Source organism: Wyeomyia smithii, chromosome 3, assembly GCF_029784165.1.
Source record: "Wyeomyia smithii strain HCP4-BCI-WySm-NY-G18 chromosome 3, ASM2978416v1, whole genome shotgun sequence".
In the NCBI taxonomy this organism is placed as follows: domain Eukaryota; kingdom Metazoa; phylum Arthropoda; class Insecta; order Diptera; family Culicidae; genus Wyeomyia; species Wyeomyia smithii.
In genome coordinates this window covers 23,023,338-23,037,524 of record NC_073696.1, presented here as the reverse complement: position 1 = coordinate 23,037,524, position 14,187 = coordinate 23,023,338, and the positions used below count along the sequence as shown (strand labels likewise).

Sequence of the window (14,187 nt, the reverse complement as noted above, 5' to 3'; positions counted from 1 at the left end):
TTAAAACGTATTTGGTGAGCATCTAAAAAAAAGTTGTTATTTAATCTTAAAATAAGCTTTGTTCGAATTCTATTTTTAGATTGATTTGCAAAAATCAATTCCATTTTATTTTTTTATCAAACTTCTTGAGTTTTTGACGAGATTTTCGCCATTTTTTTTTTTGAGAGAATTTCATGCCGTGTGCAATACGTTTTATATTTCTTTTGAACGTATCTTGAACTACAATTAGCATACAGTTTGTGGAATTAATGCCGATTTGAAACTCTTTCATCGGAAAATGTTGTTGTGCCTATTTTACTCAAAAAAAGGACATTTTTTTCCAAAAAAAAAAAATTTTTTTGAGTAGAATTGTTTTGCTCAGCAACAATTCTGTTTGTTTCAGTCTCATTATTATTAAATCTCCATTCCAGACCTTCCGGAAATTCTGGTACGCAGAGTAAATCTCTTTCAAAATCTATCAAAGCACTAACAAAGTTGACAATTGTTCTAAGCGTGTGTGAACAGAAGAAATTGTAAAATTTCATCTATGATCTTACAGTCAGATATTTGAAACAAAAAAATTGCTCTTTAAAATTCGGAGTTAATGAGAAAACCAAATTAATTATCTGTTAAATCAATCAAAACTAGCTGACTGACATCGCGCCATGTTTCAATGGGTAACATCTCAGCGTGTCACAGTGGTTTAAAATAGCAATGTCGCGATCTTAATTCTATAGTGCCTAAGTGCTTTACTTTAGGACTATAGTGTCTTCGAAGCAATTGTTTGTATTGAAATTGCCCACATGATGGTGCTATGCAATAATAGCCATAGCCTACTATGCAAAAAATAAAATTTCTAACTTTTTTGTTTCTGCATAAAACTAAAAGTTGTCTTCGGCAAAGTTGTAGATAATTTCATTACAAACAACTTTGCTAACGAGACTTTTGCTCTATGTACTGTAGATTTTGAAATAAATTAAGTTTCGTATGACTATGTTCGTAAAATCTGTTTTTTGCTCCTAACTTTTTGGTTTGATTTTTTTCATAAACACACTGTTCTAGAGAATTTTAGGCCTTATCATGCTTTAAAAATTTCATGAAGACACTATGTTAAAATTCCTATTGGTTCAAAAGATAAAAGCAATATTAACAATAATTTACCCTATTTTTAACTGTGGATTAGAGAAAAAGGGGGACGCCCGGAAGTACACACTCACCGCCATTTTGAAGCTTCAGGTTAGTACTACAAAATGGTGGAAGAGTTACTCGTCCGACTCGTCGCAATTTTGAGAAAGAGCGATAAACATTTTCGTAGTTATGCGTACTTTTCTTTCAGCGGAACGAGATATCTTCATAGTAATACTGTTTTAGACATTGTGTGTATGTATATATGATTGCGTATGTAAGTGTGTGTAGATATGTGTCCGTGGGGTCCACACATCACGGATGCGCTGCGATGTTAGCTTCGATCGAAGCAAAGTAAACAAGATATAGATGCCAGCTAGCTTATCGAAACGTTTTGTTTTCAAACGGGTCAACACACAATACTAAAATTTGCCTGAGATATGAGCTCTAACTGAGAAAAGTTCCAATACTCAGAAATCCCCAAACAGATATCTCGATTAAAAAAAACGAAAAATGAAAAAAATGAATTTAAATTCAATAAAATTTGAGAACGTCAGAAAACAATGGAAAACACATGAAATGAAATAAACAAAAAGTTTTACCCATGAACCGAAATAAAAATTATTTTTTTTATATTATTTTCAATCGCTTGACGTAAAAGAGAACTTAGATGAAAAAAATAGAGCTGGAAAAATAAAAGCGCTACAATATAAAACAGGTACACTTCAAAATGTTTCGTTCTAGCACTTACAGATTGGCTATGGCTCTTTTTTAAAACAAGTGACAATTGAATGATATTACAAGATTTGAGCCCCGAGAATTAGTAGAAGCTTAAAGTGAAATTCAAATTATATTCATCCTGCCGGATGCCTGATGTCAAAAATTAAAAAAATATATATAAATATACAAAAAAAAACGCTCGACTTCAAAACATAAAAAATGACCTTTTTTCGGATGATGATAAAAAATCTAAGACCGATAATTTAGTTTAATGAACATCCCATAGAAGCTCATTAACAAAATGAGCTTACTTGCAAAAGAAATCTACGCTTTCGCGAGTGGCTTTCCGGCAGTGAACCGAAACATTTGCCATGGCAAACTGCTCATTTTTTTTATTTAAATGATTTCAAACACTCTAAATTGATTCCACATGCATCCAAAGGTTTAACTTCCCATTTAATTATAGTATTGTGTAATGTCCACGGTCCATACAAATTTTTTAGAATTTATATGAGCAGTTGTCCAGGGAGGGGGAGGGGGAGGGGTTATAAAGTCGTTAAAAATCGATCGGGCGTCATTCTGGTTCCGGATATACCCATATTGGGTGATATTCGGCCATTTTTGGCTGTTTTCCAGAAACCAGACCGAAGTTCAAAAAAGCATGTGGAGTCCTTTCTGGCCTCTGAGCGTCATTCTGTTTCCGAAATAACCACTTTGGGTTGTAATCGGTCCTTTTGGGCTGTTTACCAGAAACCGTGAGCCACCACCCTAAAATTCAAAATTGTGTCTGAGGTCGATATTTGACTTCTATGCATCGTCACAATTACGGGAATAGCTATATTGTGTAGTATTTGGTCGCTTTTATCTGTTTTCCAGAAACCAAATAAAATATCGCCATTTTGGAATTCGAAATTGTCTGTGCTCGATTTCGGGATTCTGTGCATCATCATGATTACGGAAATACCCATATTGGGTGGTATTTGGTCACTTTTAACCGTTTTCCAGACTCCCTCCTCCTTCTTGAGTAGGGAAGGGTGTCAAACCACCATAGAAACATTTTTGACCTGCATGCCAAATTTTGTCCTATTTGCTCTATGGGCTCTCAAGTTGTGCTGAAATTTATGTTTCATATTTATGGTACCCTTCCTTTCCGAAGAGAAAGAGGTGTCGAATCATCATAAAAGTATTTTTTGCTCCCAAAAATTTTCACATGCCTAATTTAGTTCCATTTGCTTGATTAATTCTGGAGTCATGCAAAAAATTTTGTTTCATTTGTATGTAAGCTCCCTTTCGAGATGAGTGAGGGTCACCAAACCACCATAGAAACATTTCTTACTCTAAAACTAAAACTTTTACATGCCAAATTTGGTCCCATTTACTTGATTTGTTTATGAGTGATGCAGAAATTTGTATTTCATTTCTAGGAAAGAAAGAGGTGTCGACCTAATACATAAATCACGCCAAATTTGGTTCCATTTACTTGAAAATATCTCGAGTTATACAAATATTTTTGTTTCGTCTGTATATGAGCCCTCCCTTCCAGAGCAAGGAGCGGAGCTACCACAGAAATATTTCATGCTTACTAATACATCAACGTGCCAAGTTTAGCTTCATTTGCTCGAATAGTGCACAGCTAGTCCGGAGTGAAGGAAAAGCGGCTGGGATATCCCCTTCTCGCTGATTCTCAGCCACTAGTAAACTTGGTGTGTGAAATGAACTTCACCTGGATGCTTACATTCTTCGTAAGGGAAGTAAAATACGAAGTGCCCTGCCAGTCATTGCCATCCTGAGTGAGATAGGTATCGTCGTCCCTCACCACCGCCATGTCGATATTTGTCGGGAAAACCAACTTGACCAAGATACCAAGATGTTGTAGATGCCGGAACGGGCGTATCCGGCGTCCACAAGGAGCTGCACGATGTCCGTTTGTTGATGCAGCAGGGTACCGTTCTTTGAACACGCACACTTCTAAAAGGAGGCTTCACTGTTATCACGGTTAGAGTTCGACTAATAGGGCTGTCAAATTGTTTCTGCTGACTCATAGGATCAGAGTTGCCAATAAAATTTTTGATTAAACTGAGAGAATGCTGAAAAAACTGGGAAAAAACAGCAGTAAAGTTTAAATTAATTAAACTATCTCTGAGTTCGCTATCTCTTGATATCTAATTCTTTTATCAATTCGAAAACTACTACCCATCAAAAAATAAACTGAAGATTACTTTCAGAAGCTGCTAAAACCTATTTGTTTATTTTTATTTCAACCACACCATGCAGTCTTGAATTTTGCCGTGTTTTGTGCGAAAAGATAGAATACTGAAAATTCTGTTAAGAAGTGTTAAAATAATTTTTCAACCTACAAAATTTACGTTTTAAAAATATTTCCAAATGCCAATCGGAGCCTGAGTGAATAACAAATCTGGATAGAACTGGAAAATATATATAAAAAAACGGGAAGATTTCGGGATTAACCTGTTTGACTAGCACTGGATCAATTGTAAAAGCTAAAAGAATCCAGTTTAAACTGAAAAATTTGGAATTCATAGACAGAATACTGCATAAGTAGTTTCATCAGTGCGTGACAAGATAAACCCATGAAAATAGGTGATTTTTGGTCCTTCTTTTTAATGCAAGCGTTGTCTTCTCGAAACACAGTAACGGTGAAAGGAAAAACAAGAATTTTCTATTGCGTCCCATTTCTATCATAACAAACCTCGTTCAATTACTCACACTAAGAGTGAGTGTCTTCTCACACGCAGAGAATATCAGCGGTGTACTGTTATATCTACAGCCTGTGTGTAATCGAGATTTTCAGTCAGTGCTCTCCAACTGAACATGTTTGACTGAATGGCTGCATTATGCGGAGATTACTTCAGGAACTTATTTCATTTTTGTCTTACGAATACATTCTATGTTTTTGAACAACAGGCAGTGTATGCTAATAATTACTAGAACGCGAAAAATGAACGAAAACTGAAGATGGAAATTAGGTTTTGAAAGCATTTAGTGGGAGAACACCACTCAAATGTGTTCAGTGAGAGATCGCCAACTGTAAGTATCAACCACACGCAGGCCATACATATTACAGTACCTCACTAATGTTCTTTGCGCTCTCTCTCAGCTAGAGGTGGGAAAATGGATTACTTGAACTCTTCTGATCAGCTCGCGAGCGGATTGGATACAGATTCTGAAGATCAGTGGACCAATTTTTTCGCTCTTTCCGTCCACTTTTGGCGTGTGTGAACTGTTACAATTTTTTGCTTACTCTCGCGGCTAGTAGATGGGCTCCCAAGTAACAAAACTGATTTTATCAAAGTTGTATAGCGCTGTTTTGGCTGTATTACGCGCTATAAAACTTTGATAAAGCTGAAATTGCTACTAGGGCTATGCATAGCAAAGCAGACAGCAGGTAGCAAGTGGCGGTGTAAAGCTTTCACAAGTGGGGCGCTTGGCAAGTGGGGTGTAAAGCTTTCACATGGCTCTCGCTTGCGGTGTCTGATCAACAAAATAGGCTATTAGCTTTTTGCTTGAAGTAAGGGGTGAGTTACCGCTCTTTAAAAAATAAGCGGGAAATCACTCACTTAGGGAACATACTTAACCCTCTAGTGCCCAGTGTCGCCTCTAGACGGTCTTCAGTCAAACCTCTAAAAAGCTTCAATAAGGACTTAAAAAATGTTTATAAGACTATATACTGATTTTTCCGAAGTCCGTCTAAAAATTAATTTGGGTACTAGAGGGTTAAATGACGTAGCATTTTTTTCATGATTCTTAGGCCCCCCGTCCCCCCTCGTAGCATTTGGTCACACAACCTAAACCCCCCCTGAAAAAAAACGTAGCATTCGAATAACCCCCCCCCCCTCACTTTCCGCTTCTGGGAAAAAAACCTACAGAAATACGTGCAGTCAGGTTTTTTAGCGGTTTTTTATACGCGGAATTTTTTACGAGGTTTTTTTATGCGGATTTTTGAATTAACGCGCTTTTTTTACGCGATACCGCGCTAATTCAAAAACTTTTTCGTGAATTTTCGAATTAAAGTGGGTTTGGAACCAGAAACGTTCAAGTGTTTATCTAGTAGAAGACTTAGTCTAAAAAATATCCACCGCCCTCCGAAAGATCCGGAATGACCGTCGAAGAGGACAATTTTAAATACTGGTTCTAGAGCGTCTCGGGGTTTTTCTAAGCCCTTCTTGCTGGTTTACTTTACGCGGATTTTTGAATAAGCGCGTTTTCTTACGTGGATTTTCGAATTAACGTGGTTTTTTTACGAGGTACGTAATAAAAACCTGACTGTAGTAACATACATACAAAAAATACTTGAAAAAACCGTGTCTAATTCAATTTATTTACAACTTATAGACTCGTGACTGCATCTTCTGCTTCGAAGGGCTTGTGTTTTGGTACAACAACTTAGTATGATCCATGTCTGCAGAAAACACAGAAACTATTCCGGAAATGAAACGAGTATCTTGTAATTTTCACTATTAACAACCACAAAAAAGCAACGATTTTTGTATTCAAAACAGATTATGTGTTTGGAAATCCAAGTGAATGTTTATGTAGCAGAGCTTTTAGAAGATTTCAGAATGCCACAGATAAAAACATTTCGACAGATCTCGCTGCAATACTTTGTGCAATGTTTTAGTGTATTTTTAGAATACATTTCTCCTGCAAAAAAATAGTCTTTAAAAAAAATGCTACGTCGATTTTACTACAACCCCTCCCTCCCCCCTTGTCACAGCTTGTCACAAAATGATGATATCCCCTCTCCCCCTATAAATGCTACGTCATTTAAGTATGGTCCCTTACTTTAAATAACCAGCTCTTTAGATCAGCTTGTGAGCGGATCTCAGTCACAATCATAACCCGTACTTTCCCAGTAATTCAACTGGATGAAAGTTAAATTTATAAATTTTCAGCCGATTTCAGTTCTCTTTGTAGTCAAATTGAAGGTCCTTCAAGGAAAAATATCAAGCTGTACTTCAAATAACAACAACTATGCCAAAATTATAAAATAAGGTGTTTTTGCTGTTTTGGTAAATTTGAGACCTTAAAGGCTCTATCGTTTGATATTTTGTTGGATTTTTCAGGAAATTTTACATGAAGTATCGAATTTTCACGGAAGTGTATTTTATTGGAGATAGAAGAGAAGACATTATCATTTGATATTTTTGTATTGTAGTGGCTTTTTTCGAAAAAGACCCATTGTGGTTATGATGGACATTAAAGATTTGAAAAATTTTGTGCTCAAAATAAAAAAAAAAATTACCTACCTCCGCGAAACTTGCTATGAGGAATTTGTTTATTCGTTTATTTCTAAGTGTCACCCCAAAGGCCATATACAAATATAGAATTTTTCACTAAAGAACAACTAATGGATTGGAGCAAAAAATATTCCAGATAGGGCTTTTTGCATGGTATTGCTGCTATATGATCTCATGTAAATGAGTAACGCAGAACTCTGAGCATAAAATTAAACTTGTAACCATAAATTGTGTTCTAATCGGTGGCGATCATGTGACTTGGGAAAACGCGATACTATAATCCACCAGGAAGGTCATCATTTAAGGCAGTCAAAAGTGGCACTAATCCAACGCTCAACCTCTCTCTCTCTCTCTCTCTCTATCCTAATAGCTACCCGTTGAAAATGTTCCCCTGTTTCTCGCCCTCAACCCTAGCAGTCCCAGTTCCACACGTAATAAAGTAACTCCTGTAAGAGCTCGGGATGAAGTACATCAACCAAAGGGAGGGAGGAAAGGCCAAGGAGAGACTGCGGCTGACTGCGAATCCTTACAACCGACAGCAGACTCGAACACGCATCAAACTGCAGCCCGAGGGGGCGAAATACAATACTCCTTTTTTGCATCAATTATTTTGCCTACCTGAGAGCTAACAGTTAAGAAGCCACAGTCAACCCCACACTCGCGCACCAGCGCACGCACCACACAATCGACAATCGTTCACTGTGTTCCCTGGGCCGGTCCCGCTCTACGTGCATTCCGGCTGCGCACCACCATGCCACACTCTCTTGCCCTCTACCATGGAACGCACGCTCAATCAGCAGCAGCAAACGAAAGCATATGAAGAAGGCGCGATCGCTGTTTTGTTGCCTGCCCTGGTCTGGTATATAACTGGAAAGATTTTATGACCTCGGGCTATAAATACTTCATCTGCATAAAGTTTAAAATTTATAAAAATGATATCAGAGCGCGCCCTCTCCTTCTTTCTCGTGCGTTTTCTCTCTCTCAGTCTTTCGCTTCGATCATGTGTGCAGCATCCATTTGTCGTTAAAAATGTGTACCGACCCGATCCTCGCCCGGAACACTTGTCGAGCTGCGCTCCGAAAATGGCCTCCGATATGTGATGTTCCGGGCGGAGCGTAGATTAAGATAATCTAAATCACCGTCGGTCCGGGACGGGACCGAATGGGTTGCCGTTCGGCTTCAGATTTCTGCTGCGGTTTACGGTTTTGCGCTGTGCGCGCACAGCGGAAAGTGTTGATAAATTGTTCTAAATGAGGCAGTGGTATGTAAAGCTTCTTTTTTTTTGTTTGTTGCTTTTGCTGAAAACGATGCGACCAGCTGCCCAGAGGGAATGCAGTTTTCTTACGAACCAATACCGGTCTGACGGTTGGCTATTGTGAGGGCACGAACAAAGCTACAAGCACGTACACACTTGCAGGCCGCAGCATAATCGCAGATCGGTATCAGTCAGTGAAACAAAAGCTTACCATATTGAATTGTCATTATCAATCACCGTCCGCGCCATGTGTGCCAGTGCCTGCCGCTCCGGGAGTTGCTATCTTTCATGCACGCCGCAATACACACCACATGCAATCCCCGCTCATGATAATCTTCACCATGGGATTGCCTTTTTCGTGGGGGGTTTTTCTACCTCCTTCTTATATTCATATCGTAGTTACTATTACTGTACCTTTCATCATGAGCTAATACAACTTTTCTACCTTTTATTCCAGGATCGCCTCCCCTCACCGGTACCGGGACCGTCCGGGTGATCGTGCAGGACCAGAACGATCACAGTCCGGAGTTCGAACAGCAATCCTACCAAGCGACGGTATCGGAAAATCTCCCGATCGGCAGCAAAGTCCTGCAACCGATTGCAACGGATAAGGATGCTGGTCAGAACTCGAAAATTCGCTACACCCTACTGGGTGAACACTCGCAGCGTTTTCACGTGAACCAAGATAGCGGAGAGATCACGACGGCCACTATTCTGGATCGGGAAGATATCGCACAATATCTTTTCACATTGATGGCCCAGGACAGCTCGACGACTGAACCGCGAGCGACGGTCGTCAATCTCACCATTCTAGTATCGGACATGAACGACAACAGTCCGACGTTCGAGTCGCGAACTTTCCACGTCAACATTCCCGATCGCATCAAGCGAAATCAGTTCGTATTCGGAGCCAAAGCGATCGACCTAGACGAAGGTATGAACTCTCGAATTACCTACTCGATCAGTGGGGCAGACGCCAATAAGTTTCACATCAATGAGAACACCGGAGTCATCGAGGCTTCCGTGGAATTATCTCTCCCGGGACAAAATGCCGATCGGGTGTTCAGTCTAGTCATCGAAGCTCGTGATCAAGGCTCCGATCAGAAGTCCACCAAAACTGAACTGACGATCGCACTAAAGTCGGCGCACCTCTTCCCAGTGTTCTCGTATCTATCGGAAACCCAATTCGTACTACCAGAGGACATCGCCGATGGGAAAATCGTAACCAAAATATCCGCCACCTCTCCGAAGAAAGGCCCTGCCGGAAACATACGGTACGCAATCGCTGGTGGGAACATCGGTGATGCACTACGAATCGATCCCAACACTGGCGAGGTGGCAGTCAATAAGGGCGGTCTGGACTACGAACGCAACCAGCAGTATGAGGTTTGGATCGAAGCTGCCGACTCTGACCGACCGAGTTTACGCAGTGTCATGCAGCTTATCATAAACGTCACCGATGCGAACGACAATGCTCCAGTTATGGAGAAGCAAGTTTACACGGCCGAAGTTATGGAAGAAGAATCACCCGGTCTGTTTGTGAACAAAGTTCAGGCCACCGACGTGGATTCAGATGAAAACGGACAAATCACTTACAGTTTACAGAATGATTTTGACAGTTTTGAGATCAATAGTGATACAGGAGAAATCTACACCACCACCAGACTGGATCGAGAAGACATTCCTCGCTATGCTCTGATCGTCAAAGCTGTCGATCAGGGAGTACCACAGATGACAGGAAGTGCCACAGTGCTCGTGAATGTCCTCGATAAAAACGATAACCCTCCCAAGTTCACCCGTCTGTTCAGCGTTAATGTTACAGAAAACGCGGAAATCGGTATTTTCGTAATACGCATCACATCGTCCGATTCGGATATCGGAATCAACGCAAATGCGACCTACATCTTCACCGAAAACATTGGCAACAAGTTCCTGATCGATTCCACCTCCGGGAATGTTACCGTAGCGGGTCATTTAGATCGCGAGCAGCAGGATGAATACATCCTCAAGGTGGCCGCCGTTGATGGCGCCTGGAGAGCGGAGACTCCACTAACGATTACCATTCAGGACCAGAACGACAACGCACCGGAGTTCGAGCACAGCTATTACAGCTTTAACTTCCCAGAGCTGCAAAAAGCGGTTACCTTCGTAGGCCAAGTGATCGCCACCGATCGTGATAAGCATGGTCCAAACTCCGTAATCTCATACTCACTGCAACAACCATCGGATATGTTTTCGATCGATCCGGCTACCGGAGAGATCTTCAGCAAACGAACTATCCACTACAAGCACACCCAGCTGGAATCATCGCCGGAAAACATGTTCAGTCTAACCGTTCTGGCGACCGACAATGGTAAACCTCCGATGTACTCGGAGTGCTTGATCAACATCAATGTGGTGGACGCCAACAACAATCCACCGGTTTTCACGCAGCGTGAGTACCTATCACCAGCTCCGGAAGGATCGACAGTCGGTCAAAAAATCATGCAACTACTCGCTCGGGACGAGTTCGACTACGGTGTTAACGCAGAAATCGAGTACCTTGTAACCGGCGGAAACGGAACCAGTCACTTCATAGTGAACCGGAACGACGGATGGATTGTGGTTAGCAATCCATTGAACGACATTCCTGGCAAAGTTTACACCCTTAACGTTCGCGCAGTTGACAAGGGAGTTCCACCTCAGCAGGACGAAGTGATCGTGACGATCATCGTCACAGGACTCAATAAATATGCACCCGTGTTCCAGAGTCCTTCCTACCAGGTGATCGTACCAGAAAATGAACCAATCGGATCGACAATCCTAACAGTGAGTGCCCCCGACGACGATGATGGTCCCAACGGTATGGTTCGCTATTCCATTGCCGGAGGTAATGAGCGGAAAGAATTCACCATCGACAGCGTAGCTGGCGCGATCATGATCCGACAACCCCTGGACTATGACTCCGTGCAGATCTACCAGCTGAATGTCACCGCCGAAGATTTGGGTTTCAAACCGAAAAAATCCATGGCCATGATCACGGTCACCCTGACCGACATCAACGACAACGCACCGATATTCAACCAAACCGAGTACGACGCCTTCATTCCGGAAAACTCTCCCCCGAACACTTTCGTGTACAAAGCGATCGCGCACGATCGGGACTCACCGAAGAATGCCATCGTACATTACTCGATCGTAGGAGGAACCGGACGGGATTTGTTTTCGATCGAAACCACCACTGGCGTGATTAAATCCCGGGCTACCTTTGACTACGAGGAGCAAAATCGCTACACTCTGGACGTGATGGCGATTAATCCGGACTCGCCGATGAAAAACCGAACCAAGGTGATTGTCCACGTGACCGGAGTGAACGAATTCTATCCGAAGTTTGTGCAGCCCGTGTTTCATTTCGACGTTTCTGAATCGGCGGAAGTTGGTTCGAGTGTGGGATCCATTCAGGCAACCGATAAGGATGCCGGAGAAGATGGGAAGGTTTACTACCTTCTGGTGGGGTCAAGCAACGACAAAGGTTTCAACATTCATCCGGAAACGGGAGTGATGGTGGTTTCGCGAAACCTCGATCGGGAAACCCAGTCCAGAGTGGTGTTAACCGTTTTGGCCAAGAACTTTGGTGGTATTCGAGGAAACGACACTGATGAAGCCCAGGTCATCATTTCCATCCAGGATGGGAATGATCCGCCGGAGTTTCTACTCGATTTTTACGAGGCTGATGTATCGGAAGGTGCTCAGGTGGGATCAAGAATCATCACCGTGAAAGCGATCGACAAAGATGTTCGACCGCAGAATAACCAATTCAGTTACTCGATTATCGGTGGAAATAATGATCACTCTTTCAAGATTGATCCACAATCAGGGCAAATCGAAACCGCTCGTATGTTGGATCGAGAAACAGTACCCACGCATAAGTTAATTCTCGGGGCCATTGACACCGGATCACCCCCACAAACGGGAACTACGACTGTGAAGATCTCCGTCACAGACATCAACGACAACGGACCTGTTTTTGATCCGAAGGACACCATCGGATCGGTGCTGGAAAACGAACCTCCCAACACCGTCATCATGACCCTATCGGCAACCGATCCAGATCTACCACCAAATGGAGCGCCTTTCACCTATTACCTAGTTGGCGGTCGCCACAAATCGCTAGTTACTCTTGAAAAGCACTCCGGTGTTCTGAGAACGGCTCGAAGCATTGATCGTGAAACCACCCCCAAACTGGAGCTACTAGTGGAAGTGGAAGACAATGGAAACCCCAAAATGCGAACACAGCACACCATCATCGTTAACGTCATGGACCAGAACGACAGTCCTTCGACACCGCGAGTCGTTCACGTGCTAGTGTACGGCTTCAACAACCAATTGAACGGTGATATAGCGAATGTACATCCAAACGATGCCGACACCACGGGTGATTATCGCTGCAAGATTATCGGCGATCTGAACAAAAATCCCATCAGCTCATTCACCATCAGTTCCGGTTGCAAACTTCGCTCGACATCGTCATCCATTCCCCACAATGGGCACACCTTCCTCGTATCTGGCAACGATGGCCGACACAATGATGTCGTATCGACGGTCAGCGTAGAATTCCTGCGCTTCGACAACGTCACCGTTGAGAACTCGATCACTATTCGAATCGAAAATATGACCAGCAGCCGGTTCCTTGCAAACTACTACCGTAACTTTGTAGATATACTAAAAGCTTCGATCGACAGTTCCAATGATCTGATAGTCTACAGCTTGCTGGACGTCGATAAAGCAACGGACATCTCCGTTGCGGTGGCAAATGATGGAAAAGGTTTCCGATCGCAGCATTACATCAAGGAGCGTTTCAGTAAAAAGCTGGACGCATTCAATCTACTACTGCAAAATTCGAAAGTTATAATCGGATTTGTTCCGTGCGATGCCAATACCTGCGACAATGGGGGTGTGTGTTTCGAGAAGATCAACGTTTACGACGACACGCAGATTACGGATAGTCAGTCGTTGATCTTTACCTCTCCACTGGTACGGCATGACTTCCGATGCAAATGTTCCGATGGTTACACCGGTCAACGGTGCGATAAACGGCAGGATCCTTGTTCGCCAAACCCATGCCAGGCTGGTGGTCAGTGTCGTAGACAAGGATATGACTTCCAGTGTTCCTGTCCTTCAAATCGAGAGGGGAAATTCTGCCAGCTAGAGCGTGGAGATGTGTGCTCAAGTAGTCCTTGCAAAAACGGTGGCTCCTGCCGGGAGAGTTCCGATGGATCGTCGTTCTTCTGTCTGTGTCGACCGGGATACCGAGGCAATCAGTGTGAAGCTGTTGCCGATTCCTGCCGGCCGAATCCTTGCCTGTACGGTGGATTGTGTGTCAGCTTGAAGCCTGGTTACAAGTGCAGCTGCGTAGATGGCCGCTACGGACGGCATTGTGAGAAGACTACGTTCGGATTCAAGGAGCTTTCGTACATGGCATTTCCTGCTCTAGATGCTGCAACCAACGACATATCGGTCATTTTTGCCACCACCAAACCGGATGCTCTGCTTATCTACAACTACGGCATCCAGAGTGGCGGTCGGTCGGATTTCGTCGCGATGGAAGTGGTCAATGGGCGGGCGGTGTTTTCCTACGGAGGAGCGAGAACTGCAATAACCTCGCTAGTGGTGGGACCGTCGGCTTCCAACAACGAGACCATCTCGAACGGAAGGTGGCACAAAATAACCGCCACCCGGAATGGGCGCGTGATGTCGCTCAGTGTGTCCAAGTGTTCCGAGAACGGAGATTACTGCGTCGATTGCCGACCGGGAGATTCCAACTGCTACGCCGATGATACCGGACCGACTGGGTGAGTTGTTGAATGTTTT

At 42.8% G+C, this 14,187-nt stretch overlaps 1 protein-coding gene and 1 long non-coding RNA gene across 2 annotated transcripts in view; one reads left to right on the top strand and one right to left on the bottom strand.

Annotated features, from left to right (window-relative positions):
- The window catches only part of LOC129726463 (uncharacterized), a 125,533-nt gene that overhangs the window by 102,903 nt on the left and 8,443 nt on the right, over positions 1–14,187 (bottom strand). The window lies entirely within an intron of this gene.
- Positions 1–14,187, top strand: part of LOC129726443 (cadherin-related tumor suppressor) — a 254,093-nt gene that overhangs the window by 235,991 nt on the left and 3,915 nt on the right. The window contains exon 10 of the mRNA XM_055683139.1: positions 8,795–14,168. Coding sequence (XP_055539114.1) covers positions 8,795–14,168 — 5,374 coding nt within the window. The remainder of the gene's footprint in view (positions 1–8,794; positions 14,169–14,187) is intronic.